Source organism: Ixodes scapularis, unplaced genomic scaffold (genome assembly GCF_016920785.2).
Source record: "Ixodes scapularis isolate PalLabHiFi unplaced genomic scaffold, ASM1692078v2 PGA_scaffold2__306_contigs__length_199485367, whole genome shotgun sequence".
NCBI classification, from domain to species: domain Eukaryota; kingdom Metazoa; phylum Arthropoda; class Arachnida; order Ixodida; family Ixodidae; genus Ixodes; species Ixodes scapularis.
The window spans coordinates 128750061-128773896 of record NW_024609857.1 but is presented as its reverse complement, the minus strand read 5'-3'; the positions used below and the strand labels follow the sequence as shown (position 1 = coordinate 128773896).

The window sequence follows — 23836 nt, the reverse complement described above, 5'->3', positions numbered from 1 at the left end:
GTGGCTATGTATGGAGCTAAGGTCCTCGTGGAAAACTCGGTGCTAGGTAAGTACAGACGCTTTTAATGCTTATAGTATATTGCACTGCATTACTTAGTGATAAAAAAATCCTTATAGATATGTAATGTAAAATCTCATTAGAAACTTTTCTAATTTTTTAAGGACGTCATTGCCCAAAGTTCCCTGGCCGTGAGAAGAAGCAGCCCCTCTGTCCCCTCAAGTTCGGTGTCCTGAAAGGTTAGTAGTTTTTGTTTCTATTTTGCATGGAGTTTGAACGGCTTGTTTTTTGCTTTTGTTTTTCAAAGCTAAGCATGTGCAGAAAAGTAGTGCAATGCATCGCAACCTGGCGTGGCAGTTACATGTAATCTTTGCAACACATCTTTTCCGCTTAGTCTTATACCCAGCCACATTGTCCCCATATCTGCTATATGTGCCGGAAAAAAAAGGAATCGATTACAAAGCAGGACAAGTAAAAAAACATGCAGGGGCATAACAAGAATGAGTGATGGTTGCAATTTAAACAATAACACGTTCCACTGGCAGTTTAGAGAAAATCAATGTTCTCTTGCATACCGGAAGTTCAAGAATTTAAGATGGTGGTTCCCGTGTAGAAAAGGTGTATACTACTCTGCTGATGCAGTGAAAACATGGTGTGCTTTTTTGCTTAGGAATTTGTTTAGTTACTTTTTCTTTATTGCTTTCTCTTGCTGTTAACTTTTGCTGGAATCGGGCGACATATATTTATAGCAATGACATTGGAACAGGGGGGAGGGGCAAGGAGAATATCATATCCTTTAGACATTTCTCATAAACAATGAAGGCGGGAGCGATCTGTCCCCGCTGCGCATTTTCGCCCGATATCTTCTATAGACTTCAGACGTGAACCTGTGTCCTTGGTGGCGATTCATTAAATCTGTATGGCTCACTTAACTGTAGCATGACGACTTTTGTCAATGAATGGTCTATGATATCTGTTAGCCATCCAGAAAGGTGACATGTATGTACGAGACGTGTGCAAAAGCATTTCCGGTATGCAGCCCCTAAGGCACCTGAATGCCAGCCGCGGCAATCCCTTGCCACCCAATTTGTGTGCTTTTTTTCGGGAGCTCTCCGAGACTCTGCCATTTCCCTTCAATCCCCTGGGGGTTGAGACCTCTACATTTTGCACCTCTGCTTTACGATATAGGTCAGAAATTTGCTTAGTGCAGTATGGCTGCAACCCTGTGATCTTTAACATGCTGTAATAATACACGACCACACAACAGTATGTAGGTCATTCAGATTGAAACAAGGGCATTAGTGGAGATCGAATCCCTGATTCCCAGGTTCTGCGGTGCGAGTTTTTACTCCAAGTTCTCCGAGCTGGGGTGTGCACTGCTAACCACTCGGCTACTGATCTCCATTGAATGTTCAGCTTCCTTCTTTTTCAGCTTCCCTCTTTTTCAATTCGGATTGCTGCCAGCAGTGCAAAACATGTTTGCTAGAATATGTCTGATAGTATTTACTGTACTTCATCAATGTAGTCAACCTTCAATTATGTTAGTCACCAGTCTATGTGAGTTTTGATGATAGGGCTTGTAGACAGTTTCGAGTAAAACAGCTTATTTTTTCAGATCTTTACGTGGCCAGGCTTGTTTCCGGCGGCATGCCCGTGATCTTTGCCAAGCCCTTGGCCAAGGATGTTACCAAGCTCGTCAATGAAAAAATTGGCGAGCTGAGGAGGGCGGAAACGCGAAGGTACATTCTAGTTGCATTATCCTTCACTCAGCTATGTCCATCTTTCTATTAGCTTTTCTCTGTGCTAGCTTACGCAGACTTTAAACATTTTCCAGGTGCACCGGCTTTAAACAGATGCCTTTGAATTGACTGTTTTTCTCCTTGTAGCAAAGAGTATATCTCAATTGGCTCAAATGAAACTTGGTAGCCTTAAAGCATCGCATATGCAAGCTACCAATCTGGGCAAAAGCTTTGTCGCGTAATGTTTTACTAAACTGTTCCAGTCGCCCAGGGATGTTTTTCTTATAACGCAAGGCCTAAAGGTTTTCGCCACTCAGCTAATTTCTTTGCAGTTTTTAGTGCAATGCCTGCACGGTTTTACCACCACAACTAATCTCTTTAGAGCAAAAAGTTTTTCTAATATGTTTCTAAGCTTTATTTTATCGTTTATGCAGTCTCATAAGTAATTTAACATGTATTCATCTATTTGTTTTAGGGAAGCCGCAGCTGCTGCAATCCTGGACGAAGATGTGCCTGAATGCTAGGAATGATTTTTGATTAGTTAAATAAAAACTGTATTGATTATCTACCTTTGGATCCAGTTGCAACTTTTTCAAGTTTGAGATATATAAAGACTCCAGTGAATGTCCCAAATGGTATCTATGAATAAGATTTGAGCAGTTCGGACCAATGCTCTTTTTTCCAGTTTGGAGACCGTAGAATTCCGAAAACACAAATACATTTTCCCAATTGGCCATGCCTAATTGGTTGCGTCCAATTGGCAATACCTAATTGGCTCGATTCAATGGGCAGTGCACAATTGTTTTCAATTGGTGATGTTCAATTAGATTTGGACAATTGAAACCAATTGACTTTTTCTAACTAGGAGTCTGAAATCACAGATAGGATTCCCCATTGGTTCTAATTGTCAATAACTAATTGGAACCAATTGACTTTTTCTAATTAGAAGTCCGAAATCACAGATAGGATTCCCCATTGGTTCTAATTGTCGATAACTAATTGGACCCAATGGTTGTTTTTAACTGGGAATATAGGGCCTCCGGACAGAGGGCGACCGCCTGTAGCGCACACCTGACGGGCGTTTCACGTTTCTCCCTCTTGCATTTGGCAGCCCATATGAGCAGCTCACATTGGAGTTCAGGAAATGAAACCAGGCCTGAATGGAGCTCCAAAAACTCTTCAGCGCCAAGACCTGGAACGGTTTTTAATATCTTTGCAGGCAAAAGCGACGAAAGTAATTGCAACGTACGCCGGTGCTTTTTAAATCTCCCATCTAACTTTGTGATCAGATAATCCATGAAAGCAAGGAAGACGGAACGCTTAAAATGCTCTTCTGTGCTTCCAGCGGAAGTGTTAAAGTGGTGACGTTGCCGACTTGTTACTCGCGGCATCTAAATTTCGACTTCATCTGTCTCAGCCATTTTAATGGCGGCTTGAAATATTGTTAAGTGTTTGAGCATAAACACTTGCTCTAATTTTGCAATTTTTTTTGTGTGTGTTGCTGTTTAATTTTTTCATGACAGTATAGCTAGCTTTTTGTTTTGTCTGGCCGGCACGCGTTGGTAATGCAGTGGTACATCAAAAAGCGGAGGGAGTTATGTGCTGTAAAGAAGCTTTTAAAGTTGGTGGGCCGCAACTATGGTAGAACAATAAGCCACCATATTCGTCCTGTAAATGAAGCCTGCTCCGTTTTGAAAAATGACAATGCAGCTTTACCCGTTTTATGTTAAAGGGCCCATGAAACGAATTTTGGGCTGGGATAAATCAATTTAGACTGAGATTGTACTGATAGCACATCGTTCAGTAGGCCAAAAGAAAAAAGGTAGAAAGTCAAAAGCCCGACTTTCGGTACGAAAATTTGGAAACAGAGCGGACTATTTCGTACCTCCTTCCCTTCGTAAGCTCTTTGCCTTTTCGCTGAGATACATCCGCGGTCGCCAAAGCGCGTCAGCGGGTCCAAATGCACGTCACACCACACCGGACCTCACTTATTCCCTTCACCCCTTAGCTGACATTGTGGTGGAAGCTACGCGCTTGCCGGACTAATCAGCCGCCTCCTTTTCATCACCTGACCTCATGCTCTGCACGTGGCTATGCGAGAGAGAGCGTGATCATGTGGCAAAAGTGTGGCTGGCCCAACGAGCACGCATTTTTCACAGCACTGTCAGCTTCGGGGTGAACGGGGTGGGCAAAGCAACTTTTGTATGAATTTTGAGCGACGGGCTAATCTTCTAGGGAGGATGGCTGTGTCCGGGTACACACGAGAATCCGAGCGAGGAGGGACTACCCCCTTTCCGTCTTGAACTGTTTGGTAGGGTTATGTGTAGGGGTGAGAATGCCAGTGAACCCCTCCCGAAATAAAATCCTGGCTACGCCAGTGCGATACACTGTTGTTGTTATATTCAGTTTCGGTATTCATTAGTGTTCTTTCACCCCCAGGGGGCGCGTCCTTCCTTTGTGTATATATTTGATGTATCGTGCAGAATAAAGTTTGTTTTCCGTCCGTCCTTCGAAAACATCACATTGGCGACGAGGATGTAGCCCGTTCCAAGCTACCTTCGGCATCCCGTACCGTCCGGCTACGCCCGCCCCGCCATGAGCTTCCCCGGCCTCGCTCCGCCGCCGCCGTTCCTCCAGACGCCCGGCCGTCCGTCCCTGCCATGGGAGGAGTGGGAGCAGACTTTTACAGTCTACCTTCTAGCGTCCGGAGCAGCTGAGTGCCCACCAGAGCGACGCAAGGCCATTCTTCTGCATTGTTTGGGGGCGGAAGGGCAGCGTGTTTTCCGGACTTTACCTGCAGGGTCAAGCGCCGCAGCACCGGCAGTTCAAGATAAGCCTACCGCGGCCACTACTGACGTGTACGCGTCTGCACTCGCCCCCTTACGGAAGCAGTTTTCGACGTCGTGCAACGTAGTCGTCGAGCGTCATCGTTTCCACCGCCGCAACCAACACGCAGGCGAGTCTGTTCACGACTTTGTTGCTGCTTTACGGCAGCTCGTTTCGCATTGTTCGTTCAATTCACAAGATGAGGCTCTCCGTGACCAATTTGTTGCCGGCGTTGCTTCCAATCGCGTACGTGAACGGTCCCTACTCGAGGGTTCCTCCCTGTCGTTCGAGAGCGCAGTACGAATCGCTCTTCAGTTTGAGCAAGCAGCTGAAGAACTAAAGGAATTCTCTGCTTCAGTCGAGCCTGTTTCTGTGCGTCGTCCGCATTCTTCGCGAAAAACCAGTTCACAGCCAAAAGAGCATTGTCAGCAGAACTTTTCAAGGAAAGCGAGCGGTTCACGTGCGTCGCAGGGGCACCGCCCCCCTCGACGAGACAGAGATAGCCGGTCCGTTTTACCTCACTGTTTTCGGTGCGGCTCGCGGAACCACCGCGCATCAGCGTCACAGTGCCCAGCGCAGGGAAAGAAATGTTCGTTTTGCGGCGTCAAGGGCCACTTTCAGAGAGTATGCAACCGCAAGCGACAAACGCAAGGCAGGGTTCGTGAAGTTGATTTTGATGACGATGTTTTGTCAAGTGGAAGTTCTGAGCAAGTTTTGACCGTGCAGCATTCTGCTCGCAGAGCAATATACATAAAAGTGGGCGTAGCGGATGTCAGCTTGACATTTCTTGTTGACTCGGGGTCGTCTGTTTCGATTCTGTCTGAACACGCATTTCGTCGACATTTTGAAAGCGTTTTGCTCCTTCCAGCTCCGCACGTCACCTTGCTTGATTTTTCTAAGCGTCCAATTTCCGTGCTAGGGTGTTTTCAGGCAGACGTTCAATTTAAAGGGCGCTCTGCACCACTTCTTTTCTACATCGTTCGCCAAGGCACCTGTATGATTGGCCTCGACGGCATTAAGGCTCTAAATCTTCGAATTCAGGGTTCCACTCTCGAGTGCCTGCACACGTCCGTCGTCCCGCCGCCGCGTGTCAATGACCCGACACCTTCTCACATTCCAACGCAGTCAAGAGGGCAACCGAGGCAAGCAAACCTTCCGCCAGCCTTGGCACCCGATTTCGTTTCACTTTTCAGTCCTGAGTTGGGCCTTGCTAAGCGATTCACGCATCGTGTCAAAACTCGGCAAGGCGTGCAGCCGGTAATTTCGAAGCTTCGTCGTCTCCCATATTCACTCCGGGAACCAGTAGCAGATGAACTTCGCAGGTTGCTGAGCCTTGACATCATCGAACCTATCGATGCTTCTGAATGGGTTTCCCCCATTGTTGTCGTTGACAAGAAAGATGGCAGCTTCAGAATCTGTGTTGACCTTCGGGAGCCTAACAAGGCTATTGTACCAGACAGCTTCCCGTTGCCTCACACAGAGGAACTTCTTCATGCCTTGGTAGGCGCGACACACTTCTCAAAGCTTGACTTGGCTTGCGCCTACCATCAGGTTCTTTTGCACCCTGACAGCAGGGATCTGACAGCATTCATTACGCATGAAGGACTCTTCCGATTCAAAAGAGTTTGTTTTGGGTTAGCTTCTGCCCCAGCGGCATTTCAGAAGATGATGGCCAAAATTCTTGATGGCTGCTCTGGAGTGTTGTTCTACATTGACGATGTGATAGTCTTTGGGACAAGTGCAGAAGAACATCTTTTGAATCTAAAAATGGTCTTGCAGAAGGTCAAGGACGCCGGCCTGAAGTTGAACAACAAATGCCTCTTCGACGTTCCAGAACTTTCCTTCCTAGGCCATAAGGTCACGGCACAAGGTATCGCACCGCTTCCAGAGAAAGTGGACTCGATAATTAACACTCCAGTGCCAATAGATGTTGCGGCCCTCCGGTCGTTCCTAGGTCTTGTCGAGTACTATTCCAAATTCGTCCCACGCTTGGCCGAAGTCGTCGAACCTATGCGCGTTCTGCTTCGCAAGAATGAGCCTTTCATCTGGTCAGCTGAAACAGACAGCAGTTTTCGGAGAGTCAAGGAAATGCTTTCTTCGAGTACTGTTCTCCACATGTTCGATCCATCACTTCCAGTCAACGTGTCGACCGACGCTTCCGACTGCGGTTTGGGAGCTGTCCTGCGGCAGCAAAATGGCCACGAGCTCCGCACAGTTGCTTTCGCGTCTCGCAGCTTGTCACCAGATGAAAGTACTCGGTTGGTGAACGTGAAGCATTGGCATGCATTTGGGCGTGCGAGCGATGGCACACTTACCTGTGGGGTCGCCATTTCAAGATTCGTACGGACCATCAGGCGTTGGTATCATTGCTATCGTCGCAGGGGCGTGGAAGAAGGCCACTCCGGATTGCACGCTGGAGTGCACGACTCCTGTGTTACAATTTCACGGTCGAGTACCGCAAGGGGTCCACCAACACTGTGGCCGATGCTCTTTCTCGGTTGCCAGCTCCTACGTCGGAGGCAGAACTTTCCAAGGAAGAAGAAATCGTCTCGTTGGTCGAGCCGGCCTCCATGACGAAGGAAGAATTCAAGCAAGCCGTCCTCAACGACGATTGCCTGCAAACCGTCAAGTCGTTCGTGTGCGGCTCTTGGCCACCACAAAAGTCCGTACCAGAGGAGGCAAAACCTTTCTACTCAGTGCGCGAAGAGCTTTCTATTGTTGATGACCTGCTGCTGCGCGCAAAGCGCCTCGTTGTTCCGTCCTCCCTCACAGCTCAGTTCATCGCAGTTGCCCATGAGACACATCCGGGCATCACGCGCACAAAGGCGCGACTTCGTGAGCTATTCTGGTGGCCACGAATGGACAAGCAAGTGGAATCGGCCGTGAAAAACTGCCACATCTGCCTGGAGGCAGATAAGTCTGCCAAAACATCGCCAGTGCCATTGCAGCCTGTTGAGTGGCCTGAAAGACCCTGGCAGAAACTGGGCCTAGACATTGTTGGCCCATTGGAGCATGCACCTCGCAATAGCCGATTTGCTGTAACATTGGTCGATTACCATTCCAAGTGGCCAGAGGTATATTTTTGCAGCGAAGTGACCACAAGCACCGTAAAAGAATTCTTAACCAGTGTCTTTGCCCGTGAAGGATACCCGGAGGAGATTGTTTGCGACAATGGGCCGCAGTTCACTTCACGTGAATTTATAACCTTTCTTCAAAACCGAGCCATCAAGCTGTCGCACTCATCGGTATACTACCCCCAGGCGAACGGGCAAGTCGAAAGGCTTAATCGAACTTTGAAGAACTTCATCCAAGTTTCACTCCTCGAAAGGCGACCTATCCGACAAGCAGTCACTGACTACCTTGCTATTTACCGTTGTACTCCACAGGCTACCACTGGGGTTGCCCCAGCAGTTCTGCTGCATGGGCGGATGCCTCGAACCAGGTTGGATGTTGTAGGGTTTTCGGCACCAGCGTTCGCAAAAGACCCAGTAAAGGAACTGGCGCGACTGCGTCAAAGGGTCCGGCTTCAACAGCAAAGCAGCAAGGAGTACACGGACCGGAGGAGAGGTGCTAAGGAGCCGAAAATAGCAGTGAGCGATTTCGCTCGTGTCAAGAAGCCGTCAGTTCGCTTCAAGGCAGATCGCGCCTTTTCTTCGTCAACTGAAGTGTTGGCGAAGAGGGGACCTCTCTCTTTCAGACTTGGAGATGGCCGCACATGGAATGCCTCCAAGCTTTCCAGGGTTCCAGAGGGGGGCACGAATCCACCGTCCCAACGTTCAGAGCCACCTGCGCCGCAGCTTCCGGTTCGAGTGCCGCAGCCTGACCTGCCGCCGCCGCCTTCTCCCGGGTTGCAGCCGCCGCCTCCTGGCAGACTGCAGTCTGCCGCACCGCAGTCGCCCGTTCCTGATCCGCAGCTGCCTGGACTGGAGCCTGCCATATTGCAGCCGCCTTCTCCTGGGCCGCAACCGCGGTCCCCTGGGGTACCGCAGCGCTCTACAAGCTCACTACCATCCCCAGCCGTGCAGCGTCCCCATCGCCCGTCCCGAGAGCGCCGACGACCGGCCTGGCTCAAAGACTATCAGACCGACTAGTTGTCTATGTGTATAGCAGTGGTTATGTAGTGTGTAAATATGTACAGTGCATGCTTAGGGATATCTAACACTTACTAGCAACTAATCACTACGAATAAAAGAGGGAGTATGTTATATTCAGTTTCGGTATTCATTTGTGTTCTTTCACCCCCAGGGGGCGCGTCCTTCCTTTGTGTATATATTTGATGTATCGTGCAGAATAAAGTTTGTTTTCCGTCCGTCCTTCGAAAACATCACAGTTGTGCACACTTACACTGTCTTCTCTTATCTGCAGTCTCCCTCTCATTCCTCTCGTTGCGGGAGCTTAAGGCAGTTGCCTTCACAGTAAAGGCTGCGGTCCGTGATAAGGGGGCTTCACATGTAAGCTTGGCCAACCAACTTCGTGTGTCTGTTGATAAGCCATTTTTGAAGTTGACAACGAACATGTTTACTTTACCTTTGATGTTCCGCATCTCAGCAAAACAACCAGGAACAATCTCCAAGCGCGCAAACTTTGCATTGAAAATTAGGTCATTAAGCAGTCCCATATTGTTGAAATTCATCGTTCTACCCATGAGATGAGGTTGCGATTGGCTCCGAAACTTACTGAGGGACACATTTTTGAAAACCCTTTGAGAAACATGAAAGTAAAGCGTGCCGCACAGGTACTGAGTGCCTCAGTCTGTCTCGCAGTCCTATTCTTTGTTTATGCCAAGGAGCTTCCTGAGGCAGCCATGGCTACAGCTTATTTCTGCGATAGGATGGACAGACTTTTTGATTGTCTAAATAGCTCACAATTGAAGAAGGCAGGGCGGAAGTTGTGCCATGCCATTCTGAAAGGAGAATCTCAGGTGCTCGATTTCCTTCAAGAGCAACTCGGATGGATTTCAGCATAGAAGTTACAAAGCACGAGGTAGTCACAAACCATCATGGGGTGGTAGTTACTATAAAGAGTGTCCTCATGCTCTGGGAGGAGATTTCAAACAGCCATGACTTTAAGTTCTTACTTACACGATGCATGCAGCAAGACCCACTTAAGAACGTCTTTGCAGCCATAAGACAAATGCTGGGCTGCAATACAAACCTAAATGTGTATCAGTTCACCTCAGGACTAAAACACATGCGGATAAAGAAACTGCTCAAACTGTCCAACAATGGAAACGTAGAAGATAGCAAGGCTGACCTCCTCAAGGAGTTGCCAATATTTTTGCACCATGAAAGTTCAATTGCAGACAATGTAGAATGTCTTCCCATTGATAACTTCCCGCCACTAGAGGATCTTTCTGAGCTGCCATCAGACCTCAGATCTAACATAATTGATGACTCGTCCACTTAATACGTTGAGGTCTCTTTGATCAAGCATTTCATTGAACAGACAACTCGCAGTTGTGGCTGTTCTCAGCTGCTGAGGGAGGAGTCTGACAACTTGACCAGGCCTCACCAGTACTTTCCTGCGTTCAAAGCATACCATGTGCCTGGAAAACTCTCCGGGAACCTAGTACTACTATCACAGGTTGCCTTTATTTCATTCCGCAACTAGAAAATCTCTTTCCTGCTGCTATAGGGGGTGTGGCGCATGTTTGAGTAATGTGTTGTCTGCCTTGTATCACACACTTTCATGACTGGGTAGTTTAACTTTGCTCAGAGCGCCACAAATGGCTTTTAAAAATGTTTTGCAGAATACGCTTGTGTTGGCATGTTCGATTTCTTAACCGGAAGTGGGACAAAGACTGGTTGCACTCCTCAGTTGCTGGTAAGCAACTAAAAAAAGTTTAAGAGTTAATAGTATTAACGTAGGCGGTTGTCAAATCAAAAACAGAAAGTGCTTACCAACTGAGCGGTGCACCTCGCACTCCAAACATTTATTTCCCTTATTTTCAACAAATGTGTATCACGCCCCCCTTGCAAAAGTATTTATCCACTCTCTACAGAATTTCTACAATAAAATGTTGTATAGAGGCTATAGAGTCGGAAAAGATGCATCCACTTTTGTATCCACTGCCTATAGTTTTTTAGCAGTTTTTTTTTTTTTTTGCCGTAATTTTTTTTTTGATCAAATGTATTTCGGGGAATGTTTAGGGACGTTGAATCTTGTCAGATTCTGAATAGAGTTCTCATTGTTTGGTAATGGCTCTCCCACAGTGTGTTTCAGGCTATGCCAATTCGTGTGTTTTATATTAGACGGGAATTGGTAATTTGTACTCTCCGCTGTATGTTGTGCTCTCTTATCATACTCTTATAATTGGTGATGATAGCGATGTCTTATTTATTTCTGCACTTACTTCCTGTGCCCGAGTCGTCGTGAAAGCAAAGGGATCACTCAGAATGTTCCCTGTAAAAAGTTTTTGTTAACTTGGTTCCGCTAAAAGTCTATTACGAAGTCTACGATATGCCGAACTCCTGCATATTCATTTTTTTTTTTTGTGAATATCTTTTTCTTACAAAACATACAGAGCGCCTGAAGTAAACCATATATATGCGAATGTTGTCCAATAAAATGTTTTCGAATCACTTTCTCTTTTTTACCCCAAAATGCTCCACCGGTCAGGACTCAATGTGGAGATTGTGTAACTTCAATGTTTAACAGTAGAAAAAGCAAACAAACAATATATAACCTCTGTTTTGTTAAGTAAAAATATTGTGTGACACGTTATGCACGAATTTTATCGGCAAAATTAAATATAAACTGCGTCAACATAAAAAAAAAGAAGCGGCTCCGGGAGCCGAGTAGCTCCCGAGAGCCTAGCGAGGAGGGAGGCGAGGAGGAAAGAGAGGGAAAGAAAAGAGAAGGAGAAGGGTACCGGAGAACCGGAGCAGAAATGCCCAAACTGTAACCGAAACTACCTTGGCCGGAACCGGCAGCAGCTTATGCTTAATGCCGCCTGCTAGGAGCGCTAGCTGTCACTGGTCTATCTGGGCCGCCGGGGCCTATGGCAGTGTCCGCTCTTTACCTTGTGTATACTACTCTATGGTTCGGCGTTCACCTTCATATCGCCGGCGGGTGTACGCTCAGAACCAGGTAGGGACACACGCGCACACTTCTTGCGATTGCGTCCTTTCCTGAAGGATCCTGACATTTCTCGCTACCCTCCCTATTCAGTTGTTCCTCGAACCTCAACTGCTCAAAGGCATCGAATCCGTTTTCAATGGTGGAAGCAGTCCAGCTATAAATTAAACGCGCCTACTGCTTCTTGCTTGTTTCCACGTGGTAGAGAACTAGGGAACTAAGAACAAGAAGCAAATGCACATAAAACAAGTTTCAATCGTCCTTCCAGTTCTTCGCTGCGTACATGGGGGAAGTGTCGTCAGGGAAGAAATCCAGGAGTAAAGCTCATATACCTCGCGCAGTTGGACTGAAGCAGCGGATATGTTCTCGGAGCATTTATTCTTCTGCCACTCTTCAAAGAGGGCTGAATCCTTTAAAAACTGCATAGCGTACGCTTAGAGCTCTTTCTTTTGGGAACATCTGCGCAGTCTTGTATTTGACATGCCTTAAGTAAACAGCGCAGAATTCCCGCACTTCGGAAAATTGTATTTCCATTCTCGCGAGCGCAGCTGACCGAATAGGCAGCGCGCCGGTGGCCTAACGGTTATCGCGCTTGACTTCTACGCAGAAGGCCAGGGTTCAACTCCTGGCCGCGGCTACACATTTTTGTTGACACTAATGTGATGTTCTGGTGAATTCGAGAACCGTTCTGGCTGAGTCGAGGTTACAATATTCTGTGCGCCGAACCTTCTACACCGAATGCTCCAGAAGCCCACACATGTGCAAAAGCGGCTCCGCGTGGCAAGCCGGAGTCAGTCTCGCCCCAGCGTTCGACTCTGCTGCCACGGCGACTTCGACGCCCGCGACGCTCTGCTTTATTTTTTTCCCTTTTTATTTTTGGGCTCAAGTTCGCCCAATTAAAGGGACCATGAAACGATTCTGAAATCAAATTTCATACACCGCACGTCGTAAAAGGTGTGAAAAGAAGCACAAAAACACAAAAATAGGGAGCCAGAAAATTATTCGCTATAGAACTTAAAAAAAAAAAAAAAAAACTGGACACTTTTGCGCGTTCTTTCCTTATAATAATAATAATAATAAAGTTTATTTCCCATTCGATACAGGAATGGAGGAAACAGAGGGAAAAAGCTGTTTAACAGCTTGACGAAGCCCCCTGCTCCCTTACAGTTCCTTCGAAAGCGCTCTGCCTTTTCACTGCGATGCATCCGCGGAATCGTTGCGCGTCAGCCGAATCCACGTCGCCTATTGGGTAAGAGCCTACCTTACCAGCACCGCAATCGTAAACAATAAATAGCCGGCGAATGCTTCCTAAAAGTTTTGTTAAATAATATTCAGATCCACATTTTGTAGCATAATTAGAGATGTGGCGAAAATTGCCAAATTTGATAATTCTGAGAGCCAAGCGCCATCTCTCGTGTGGTAAACAAAGCAACTACTGCGCGTGCGCAGTAGGGCAGGGCCGAATTCAGTTACTTGGGTCGCGACGACCAACGAACGTTTATTTTTTTACGTGTTCTTCTCGCGCGTCCCGACTTCAAGCAGCAAGAAAAAAGAACTTAAAACAGACCACGACGAACAAGAACGCTGGATCCACAAACACTCGAGAAAAGCGACAACGGCCACGAATCCACCGACCCCCGACCAAGCGAGCTCGGCAGATAGGGCCAGCAGGCACTCCGACTCTGCGCAGCGTTGCTTCAACGGTACTTGGCCAAGACCGTCTGCCCACGACCGGCTGGCGTGCTGAATGGAATATGCCCGCGCGACCCTTGTGGACCCTTCCCGTATTATAGTTTGATCGCTGACCTCAATTTTAGATTAAGAGGTGAGGTCAATCTCTTCCCCTTGTTTTCCGAGGCAGTGTTGACGAACACTGTCGTCGAAAAGGGACTCTCGTCGAGTCTATCTTCTTGTTTTGTGTGATATAGAGCTCAAATAAACGCCGTAGGGATTACCTTCGTAACACGGTATGTACACTTTGTTATTAGTATGCCATTTTTCTTCTGACAGACTGGACGTCACTGTCGAGCTATAACAGTTCGTGGGAGCTACGTGCAATGACGGTCCAACCTTTCTTTGCCGAGTGTCGCGTCAGTATCGAGTTGCAATCGTAAAAGATCGGTCCCGAAGCGCTTACCAACAGCGTGAATACAGCACTTCCATCAAACGCGCGCGTCCGCTCCGAGTGTGAACAGGTATTTACGTGGCTCTTGCTGACAGTCTCGTAGTTCAAGCGTATCTTTTTTAACATCGGCTCGCTCCTGCATTTCTGAGGCCGCGAAAAACGCCGGGGCAATTTGTTTCTATCTACGTCGCTTTGCAAACGACTGACACGGGCCGCCTTTTACCAACAATGACAGTTCGGTTGACTTCTGGAGTCTTCACCGGAAGACTCGCTGCACTTTCCAGTAGGCATACCGGCGTATGGGACTAGTTCCATGCTGTCGCTGTAGCGCAAGATATCTCATTGAGTTTCGCTCAGCTGCGATGTGTCCATGCCTATCGCGGCGATGAGAGGCGCCGATTCAGAAAATACGTCGGTGACATCAGCACAGTAAAACCTACAGGCGCACCCCAACTCGTCGCCACTAACGTTCCCATTCTCCTACTGCCGAGAGAACTTCCGGTTCCGGAAACAGGGTAATTCACGACCGTCAAAATTACGCCGCAGCTTGTTTTGCGGTCAGTTGGAGAGAAAGAAAAAGTCGATATTCGATATTTCATTAATTTTTTGTGTAGACGTTAATAAACCGAGACGAAAACGGATGCCTGTTCGGCATTCAGTGAACATTGACGGTTTAATGTAAAAGTTATCTGGGAAAAAGTAAAAAGGTCATTTCATGGTCCCTTTAAACGTTTAGTTTCTTCAGTTATTATCGCCTCATCAATTGTCATTTGTGACATTTTGGTGGAGGTGCGGGGTACCGCATGTCCGTACAACGTTCCCCTCCAAGAGCCCGCAGTGCAAGTTCGATTCTAAGCTCGATGAGAAGACCACTCTACGCGGAATCTGAAACTCGGACCAGCCGCCGCACCAAGGGAGATGATCCTGAATACGGTTTGCTGCTGGACAAGCCCAAGCCGAAGAAGACGGCGATGGCCAACCAGGCGCAGACCCCGGCCGCTTCTGCCGTCGTATACCTGCCCGTCGCACCCAGAACTCCGACGCCTTTCAACGGAGACGTGCACGAGGACATCGAGGACTGGCTGCAAAACTATGAATGTGTGGCCCGCCATAACGGGTGGTCAGCTGAGCACTGCTTGCAGAACATTTACTTCTCGCTGGAAGGAACTGCGAGGCACTGGCTGGAAAACCACAAGGTTTCTTTGACGTCGTAAGAGGTGTGCAAGCAAAAACTGAAGAAGCCAACACCAACGTGAGAGGGCATAGGATCTCCTGCGAACAAGAGCCCAAGGCTTCAATGAGAGCATCACCAGCTTTGTCGAGGATGTTCTCCGCCTGAGCGCCCGCGCCGATCCTCAGGCTACCGAGGAGAAGAAGCTGCGCCACCTAATGAGGGGTGTGAAAAGCGAGATATTCAGCTGTCTCATCCGCAATCCCCCGATAACTGTCGACGGGTTCGTCACGGAGGCGACGAATATGGAAAGGGCCCTACTAGCACGCGCCAGATACTACCAGCGACACTCTGGCGTAACTACTCTGGCGACATCCGGATCCGACATTGGCACCACCCTCACCGACATCCGTGACATTATCCGTGAAGTCGTCCAGGAGGGACTGAAGAAGCTGCTGCCCGCTGCCGCACGCCTGGCCTCGCTCTCTATAGCCGAGGTTGTGCGGGAAGAAGTTCAGAGAGCCATCCAACCACAGGCTCCTGTCGTCGTGGCAGCCCACTGGGAGCCCACGTTGACTTACGCCGCAGTGGCCCGACGGCCACCGCCTCTTCCTCGCACCTATGTCGCACCACACCTACGTCAGTCTCCTGCGCCGCAGTACGACCGATGCCTCGACGTCCAGGTCCAGTACGTCTCCCAGGAGCCTCGCGTACCTCGGAAGACTGACGTGTGGCGAACGCCCGACCGACGCCCACTGTGCTACCACAACGGGGAAGCCGACCATATCTACCGCCGCTTTCTCTACCGGCCAATAGGGCTGCGTAGCTTCCATCCGAATGATCCACGTCCACGATACGGTGAACGACCGAGGGAGATCGAAGAATACCTCCGACGACCTCAGTCTCCCTCGCCTGCAGCTCGCCGCGTGTCCCGATCGCCGTCGCCACGACGTCCAGCTTCGCCGATGCACCGACCCCGACGTGAAAGCCTGTCGCCCCCCGCTCCTCGCCGGGGAAACTAGGCGCGGCAACCGCTGGAGGTGGAGTTGCCGAAGACGACATGCGCCAAAATCCTCCACGAACGTCGGAGGGCCCCCACTCATACACCACCAGAGATCGAAGCGACGCTCCTGCAACGGTGAAGAATAACCTACACGTCGTTATCGACGGCCACGACGCGGCGGCTCTCGTCAACACTGGAGCAGACTACTCCGTCCTGAGTGGGAGGCTCTCCCAACGCCTTCGGAAAGTGCCAACGCCGTGGGATGGCCCGCAGAAACGGACCGCCGGTGGGCACCTCATCACTCCAGTGGGGATTTGCACTGCTCGCGTCGAGATCCACGGTGAGACGTGCCCTGTCGAGTTCGTCGTTCGGCAAGACTGTTCGAGGGACGTTATCCTCGGAATGGACTTTCTTTGCGAGTATGGCGCGGTCATCGACCTCGGAGAAAACCGGCGGACACTACGAAAACCTGCTCCGCCACGGGAGGAACCCAAAGCGACGTCATCCGCGGTCCGAGTCCTCACAAATCACGTAAACTTACCGCCGCGGTCGAGTGTTTTCGTACCCGTTGGGACCGATGAGGCTTACTGCGGCGACATTCTCCTTGAGGGAAGCCTCCAGTTGCTTCTAGGAAGAGGGATCGGCGTCGCAAGAGGCATCGCGGAGCTCCAAGATGGACATACTGTTGCACTCGTAACAAACTTCCGACAGGAGGCTCAGCACCTTACGAAAGGCACTGCCGCGGGTCACGACGAGGAACGCGCGGACTCAGCCACAATTGTCGGAATAGCAGAAGACCTCTCTTCGAGGCCACACAAGACAACGCCACATTCGCAGTTCGACATCAATCCAGTCCTGTCTACCCCACAACGACGACAACTCAGTGACCTTCTCGCCCAGTTCAGTGAGTGCTTCTCCACGTAGTCAAAGATGCGTTAAACGACGGTTGCGAAACATCGAACTATTACTGATGACAACGCGCTTCCTGTTCATCGGTCGCCGTATCGTGTCTCTGTGAAAGAGAGAGAAGTCATCCAGAGGCAGGTCCAAGAAATGCTCGACGACGACATCGTTCAGCCCTCAAACAGTCCGTGGGCTTCAGCGGTAGTCCTGGTGAAAAAGAAAGACGGGACTCTTCGGTTCAGCGTCTACTATCGTCGACTAAACGCCGTAACAAAAAAGGACGTCTACCCGCTGCCACGCATCGACGACACTCTGGACCGGCTGCGACACGCCCGATACTTTTCGTCGATGGACCTGAAGAGTGGGTACTGGCAGATTGAGGTAGACAAACGGGATCGTGAGAAGACTGCCTTCGTTAAGCCGGACGGACTGTACACATTTAAAGTGATGCCGTTCGGACTGTGCACAGTACCGGCGACGTTCCAGCGCGTAATGGACACCGTTCTTTCCGGCTTGAAATGGCAAAGCTGCCTCGTCTATCTCGAAAGACGTCGTGATGTTCGCAAACGACTTCGACGAGCACCTGAGACGTTTCTCGAGCAGTGCTACAGGCTATCCAGAATGCTGGACTGAGACTAAAGCCGTCAAAATGTCGGTTCGCTTACGGCGAGCTGAAAATCCTGGGTCATGTTGTTAGTGCTCAGGGTGTAAGCCCTGATCCTGCAAAGACATCCGCTGTTGCCCAATTTCCGAAGCCATCAGACAAGAAAACCGTCAGAAGATTTCTTGGGCTGTGCGCTTACTACAGACGTTTCGTTCGGAATTTTGCCAAGATTTCTGCACCGCTCACGCATCTAACAAGAGACGACGTGAACTTCCAGTGGGGGAGGAGCAAGAACAAGCGTTCAACCATAGAGTAACATACACGAGGTACAGAGCGGACATTGCCATAGGACCCAGCCGCCCAGATAGACGAGTGACGGGTAGCGCTCCTAGCGGGCGGCATTAAGCATAATATGATTCCGGTTCCGCCCAAGTTAGTTTCGGTTTTTGCTTGGGCGTTTCTTGCACCGGTTCTCCGGTACCCTTCTCTCTCTCCTCCCGCCTCGCTCCTCGCTCGACTCTCGGGAGCTCCTCGACTCCCAAAGCCGCTGTTTTTTGTTGTTGTTGTTTTTTTTCTCTTTTTTTTTTAACGTTGACTGACTTTTATTTTAATTTTTACGATAGAATCCGTGCAAAAATGTGTCAAAAAATATTTCAACTTACTTCCCAAAATAAAGGTGTATTTCTTGTTCTTTTCCTATTGTAAAACATTGAAATTACACAATCGCCACAATGACTCCTGGCTGGTGGAGCATTTTGGGGTCAACAACAGTAAGTGGTTCGAAAATATTTTATTGGACCACATTCATGTACACATGATTTACTTCAGAAGCTCTGTATGTTTTGTACGAAACAGATACTCGCAAAACTAAATTATTATGAAGGAGTTCGGCATATCGTACACTTCGTAATAGATTCTTAGCAGAACCAAGCTGGCAAAAACTTTCCACAGCGAACATGCTGAATGATCCATTCACTTTCACGCCGACTCGGGCACGGAAAGTAAGTGCAGAAGTAAATAAGACATCGCTACCATTACCAGTCATAATAGTAAAATAAGAGTGGGAAGCCATACACCGGATAGTACAAATTCCCGGTTCCGGCTAATATAAAAAAACACCAATTTGCATAGCCTCAAACTCACTGCGGGCAAGCTATTACCAAACAATGAGAGCTCTATTTGAAATCTTACAAGATTCAACGTCCCTAAACATTCCCCGAAATCGTTCAGGAAAGAAGTATGGCTTCAGAAAAAGCGGCTAAAAACTATTGACAGTGGATACAAAAGTGGATACATTTTCTTTCGAATATTTTTAGCCTCTATACACTATTTTCTATAGAAATTCTGTAGAAAGTGAATATATATCTTTGTTAGGAAGCCGTGATAAACATTTGCTGTAAAAAGGGGAAATAAATGTTTGGAGTGCAAGCAGCACCACCCAATTAGTAAGCACTTTCCATTTTCGGACTGGCGACCGCCTCCGTTAAGGTGCAACCCCACCGTGCATGACGTGTTGGTGCTTTTCCGACGGCTTATAACTTTCTTTCTGCGTATCTTACAATTATAAAGTTAGCGTCAATTTAAAGAGCAGTTTTTCAACAATGCTTTAATGTCTTGATATCACGATTATTTTTAGTTAGCTAATTATTTGGCTTTTAATAGACCACAGTCTCTAATATTGAAAATATTTTTTCTCGAGTTATAACGTCCCATGGTCCACGACATTTTACGTGAGCGTTCGGTTAGATGTAATAAAATAAAAAAAAGTAAGCAACGAACTGTACAGATAATTTATATTTTCAAATAAAAAATAAAGTTTAAAATTGTAATCTTTTATGGCGCTATAAAAACGGACTCACGTCAACTAATCAAAATAACGAGACATTAAATTATGAAGCATCCTTCGATATTACAATTCCCAGAACTTCCATATCGATATATTACACGTTAAGAATGTTATAAGACCTCAATCTTTTCCCATTCAGTTACGGCGAATTGTAGTTTCTTAATATAAAGTACAGATGGCGACACGTGTTCAAGAACAGCTTGATGTGCATTTTCCGTCGAGTGCCGCTTTGAACGCCACGTGAAAGACAGAAAAGCGCCAGATGTCAGGGTGTCAGATGCCTGGATGCCCGCAGTGAGCGAGCCAGAGGTGTGAGAACAACAAGCGCGAGGCTGCGGGTGCACCACAGCTACTTTTGCGCGCGTTCTACTGTGCGTCGTTACCATGCCCGACGCGATCCAAATGAAATGGGCGCCATGAAATGCATTCTGCCATTTCAGATTCCGCCACGTATGCGAAAACATTTTAACGTTTTTATCACTTGCATAAATCATTTACGATGTCAAACTATGCTTGCCGGAATGGTTCAACTATATTTTGTTTCAAAAACCACCTCGGTGGCTCTTAAGTGGCAATGACATTAAAACGTCTCAGTTCCTCTCAGCCAACGCGCTGGCCTATGAATCTATTTTTGTCGGGTTTAAATATCGGCCGAGGTGCCCGCAATCTGACGGAGATTTGAATCTGAGATTTCGGTTGCACGTCAAAAGATTTACGGTTACTCAAAATAAACCCGCAATATTTTTTTTTTTTATTTGGGCGTGTTAAGTGCTTGTTGTTGGTTTGGCTTGTGAAACCCTAAGATCTGAATATTTGCTTTGCTTTACCCTAGTTCGGTGCGCAACCAACGCTACGGGCTGATGAAGCCACTGAAGCAGCGCCAAGAGCGCGAAGTTAAGCTGTTCGTTCTCTTTCTGTGCCTATGCGGTCGGGCTAAACTAGACCCACTAAATAAGCTACGCTTCATACAGATATGGATGCTTAAAATGATGGCTGTCAGTTATCTGAAGCTTTATCTGAAATCACAGAAAACGCTTTTCCGTCCTCCACAGATGTTTAAACAGTTGGCAACAAAGCAAAGCAATATTAAGTGAGATTCCTGACACCGAAACTATTGCTGAGGAAGTCGCACTTTTGAATCATGACGACCGGCAGTTGCATTTGATTTGTTACTAACCACCAACATGGCGGCGCCCAAAACAATATCGGGGGAAAAATTGCCGATACTCTAAGTGTAGCTCATTTGGTCTAGCTTACAGGATAAATCAAGTGCGGTGGGGGATCGTTGGCCGAGTGTGTCGTGGCACCGCAGACCAGAGCACGTGGAGAAATGCTCGAGTGCGAGCTCCGTTCAAAGCACGGAGCTCCCGCTGCAGAGCGTGCAGGGACTTGATTGAAGTCCTTTAATGACAAGGATGGCTCGAGGCCGCAGTGGGGAAGAAGGGGAAGGGGGGGGGGGAAGGGTAGTGGAGGGGGTTTGGTCATTTCAAAATGTCGGGCAGGGTACTAGGGCAGTCCACTCGCACTACACCGCTCGGTATAAGCCACTGATTTTTCCATGATCTGTGACCGCCTTTTGGGCATCATCGTCTGTTTGTATAATAGCAGTAAGGGCTGCAAGAGAGGTCACTTGGAGGTCGTCGATGCGGTCTCGGCCCCGTGCGAAGGCAGGACAGTACTTTATAAGATGCCACAAATCTGCGCGGCACTGTTGGAGACAGTGGCTGCATCTTGGTGGTGCGGCTGACACAGGTGGCGGCTGCCACTTACTGATTATGTGTGGTGTGTAGGCCGCGTTCGCGATGACTTTGTTTATAAAAACTTCTTGCTGCCTAGAAAGTCCTTTGATGACAGGCGTCTGGGGTGTAGCCTCCATGATACGCTGTTTGCTAGCGGTCTTAATGGAGGTGCGAATGAAGTGCATGTACGCTATATGCCTGTTCAAGGGTGTTTCGGTCGGATCCAGGTGATAAGGTGTCTGGAGTGTGGGATTGTCGGGGTGCGGGGTGGCGTAAGTGTGGTCCGTCCCGCGTGCCTGTACGGCTGCTGCATGCGCCGCAGCATTACCCCCGTCATTCGCTGTATGTCCTGGGGTCCAGAGTATGGTTACCTTAATTCCAAATTCTTGAAGCATCTGCAGTCTTTTTCTAATTTGATTCGCTGTGGCGTCTTCCGTGGTGGAGGAGGATAGTTCCTGCACCGCTGCGAAGGAGTCGGTTAAGATGCGATATTGGTGTCGGAGGGTCGCTTCTCTGTCAGTGAAAGCTGTGTTCTGTACGTCCTCCAGTGCTCCCCAAATGGCGAGGAGTTCCGCATGGAGTGCGGTGCCCTGTGGGAGAGCACATGAGTGCTGTCCTTGTATGCGAGGGTCGGTGTCGCAGATCCAGGCCATACTGACTCTGTCGTTTCTTGCCGTTGCGTCCGTATAGACGTTGACAATGTCTGCACTGCTAGCGTGCCGGCAGCTTCGGCTGCGCCTAGCCTCTGCGGCCAATCTGAGCATAGGGCGGTTGGTGAAGCTTCCATGCGGGGCAGTTTCCCAGGGTGAAATGATCCCACTGACGTCCGGCATTGTATCGCACCGTCGCCTTTGGTCCCATAGGGTTGTCAGCTTTCCCTGGTAGGAGTTGTCCAAGCGGGACTGCATTCGGATACAGGCTTCGGTAATGATGGTCTGGATCGGAGGTATTGGTGCCAACTGATGGAGGAGGGTCATCCTAGTGTGCTTGGGCAGCCCCGTTACTGTACGCAGGGTGGCTCTGTGTAATTGTTCTATGTCGCGTAGGTCTTTCGGAGAGAGTTCGTATGCCGGCGCCCCATAGAGGACTCTGCCTACTGCAACCGCACGCGCAAGGGTTGCGGTTGAGCTTTGTCGCGCCCCGCCATACTTGTTGGATATGCGGCGGACGGCGTGAAGGAGGGGTGTCCAGTTCTTACGTAATGTTTGAATCCACTTGTGTGTGCTATTACAGCTAGCGATCTGGGCGCCAAGGATGCGAATATGTCCATTTGTTGAGGTGATTGGTGCCGAGCCGAGCACAAGGGTGATTTGCTTCCGCGGGTTGGTGACGCGCTTTCCGTCTATGCTGATGAGTTCGGTCTTCTCGGGCGATAGTTGCAGCCCCAGTTCATCTAGGGTTTTCTCTAGGCTTAGGTCTAGAGAAATAAACTCAAAGGTGCCAGTGCACGAGGCCCGTGTCTCGACAGTCTCGACCGGCCCTTGGACACAAATGGCGACGCAGCACTAATACATTCTAGTTGCCCGTGTGGCACGCGTGCCACACGGGCAACTCGAATGTCATTTACAACGAATGACATTCATGTGATCAACGAATCGGCTCGCGATTTGTCGCGCGAGGAACGCCCCACGCTCGGAGTGTCGCGCGCTGATTGTCCGATCCTTCAAATGTCATTCGTTGTAAATGGGATTCGAGTTGCCCGTGTGGCACGGGCACCGTGGGCACGGGTGTATTAGAGTGCCTCAATGACCTTCTGTTTAGAGTGATGCCACCCTTTGTTGTACCCGATGCCGACAGCACGCGCTCACGGGGAAAATACAAAGAAATCGACGAAAACAAAATGTCGCCATAGCACAGTCAGCGCCACAGACGCGTGCAGGGACACGCTCTTTCACGCGCTTCTGAACAAAAAATAAATGTAAAAGTGGGAACAAAATGGCCAGATGTCTCCACCCTAAGCAAAGCGCACATGAAGGCACCCTAGGGTGTATAATGACTGGCCCTTGAAAGCGAATGGCGGCGGAGCGCCCGCTCGTGGCACGTGTCTTGCGCGTTTTCACAATAATGCTTGGCGGTACTTGTAAAAAACACCTTTATCAAGGGGCTTTAGCAGAAACCCTGGGTTCAGTCGCCCATCTGCATCCTACCGTCATGCGATCGTGTATCACATATACTGCGTGATGCACGTTAAAGACCCCGAGCTAACAGTTGCACTGCACTTTTTATAACCTTCATCGGGTAACAATGTCGTCCTACGAAATTGCTGCTCTCTAAAAAACTACTGACTAATTTTGAATGCGCCGTTACATCGCATTTTTAATGTGTGTTCGCGTTCTTTTTTGTTTTTATTTTTTTGTCTACATCTTTGATTATGTGGCTCTTACTTATAAAGAAACAGACTATAGTTGTCAGACTTCTGAAAAAATATTATATAACTAAGAAAATGGCACGTGAACGTAAAAGTAAAAAAAAAAAAGAAAAACGCATAGGCGCACCTGATAAAAATAATTGAAATAATAGACTTCATTATCCTTGTGTTTTCAAAGGTTTGAGCGTCCCAAACGCTATAGACGCTTGGCAGCAGCTGTGCATGGACGCCGCCATAACTGACCTTCAGTTTTTGTTTCCTCTTATTTCGTTTATTTCACTTCATCATTACCATAGCAGGCCAGTTTATTGTCATATTAGATTCAATTGTGTCCTTTTCTAAGGCTTCGGCCTTTGTAGAGGATTGTCAACTACCGTTTCAGTTGCTCGGCATCTCGGGAAGACAAGAGAAGGTCAGCAATGGCGACTGTAATTTGG

General features: G+C 48.5%; 1 protein-coding gene and 1 long non-coding RNA gene across 2 annotated transcripts; both read left to right on the top strand.

Annotated features, from left to right (window-relative positions):
* The first annotated feature begins 16 nt into the window (after positions 1-16).
* Positions 17-2305, top strand: LOC115311879. The gene is made up of 4 exons (XR_005715482.1): positions 17-46; positions 163-237; positions 1614-1737; positions 2213-2305. It is a non-coding gene; the product is annotated as an uncharacterized LOC115311879 (long non-coding RNA).
* Positions 2306-4238: 1933 nt separating this feature from the next.
* LOC115323033 lies at positions 4239-11808 on the top strand. The gene is made up of 2 exons (XM_040210566.1): positions 4239-5820; positions 11734-11808. Exons 1-2 carry the CDS (start codon positions 4333-4335, stop codon positions 11806-11808), a joined length of 1563 nt encoding a protein of 520 aa, XP_040066500.1. The 5' UTR covers positions 4239-4332.
* Positions 11809-23836: the final 12028 nt, after the last annotated feature.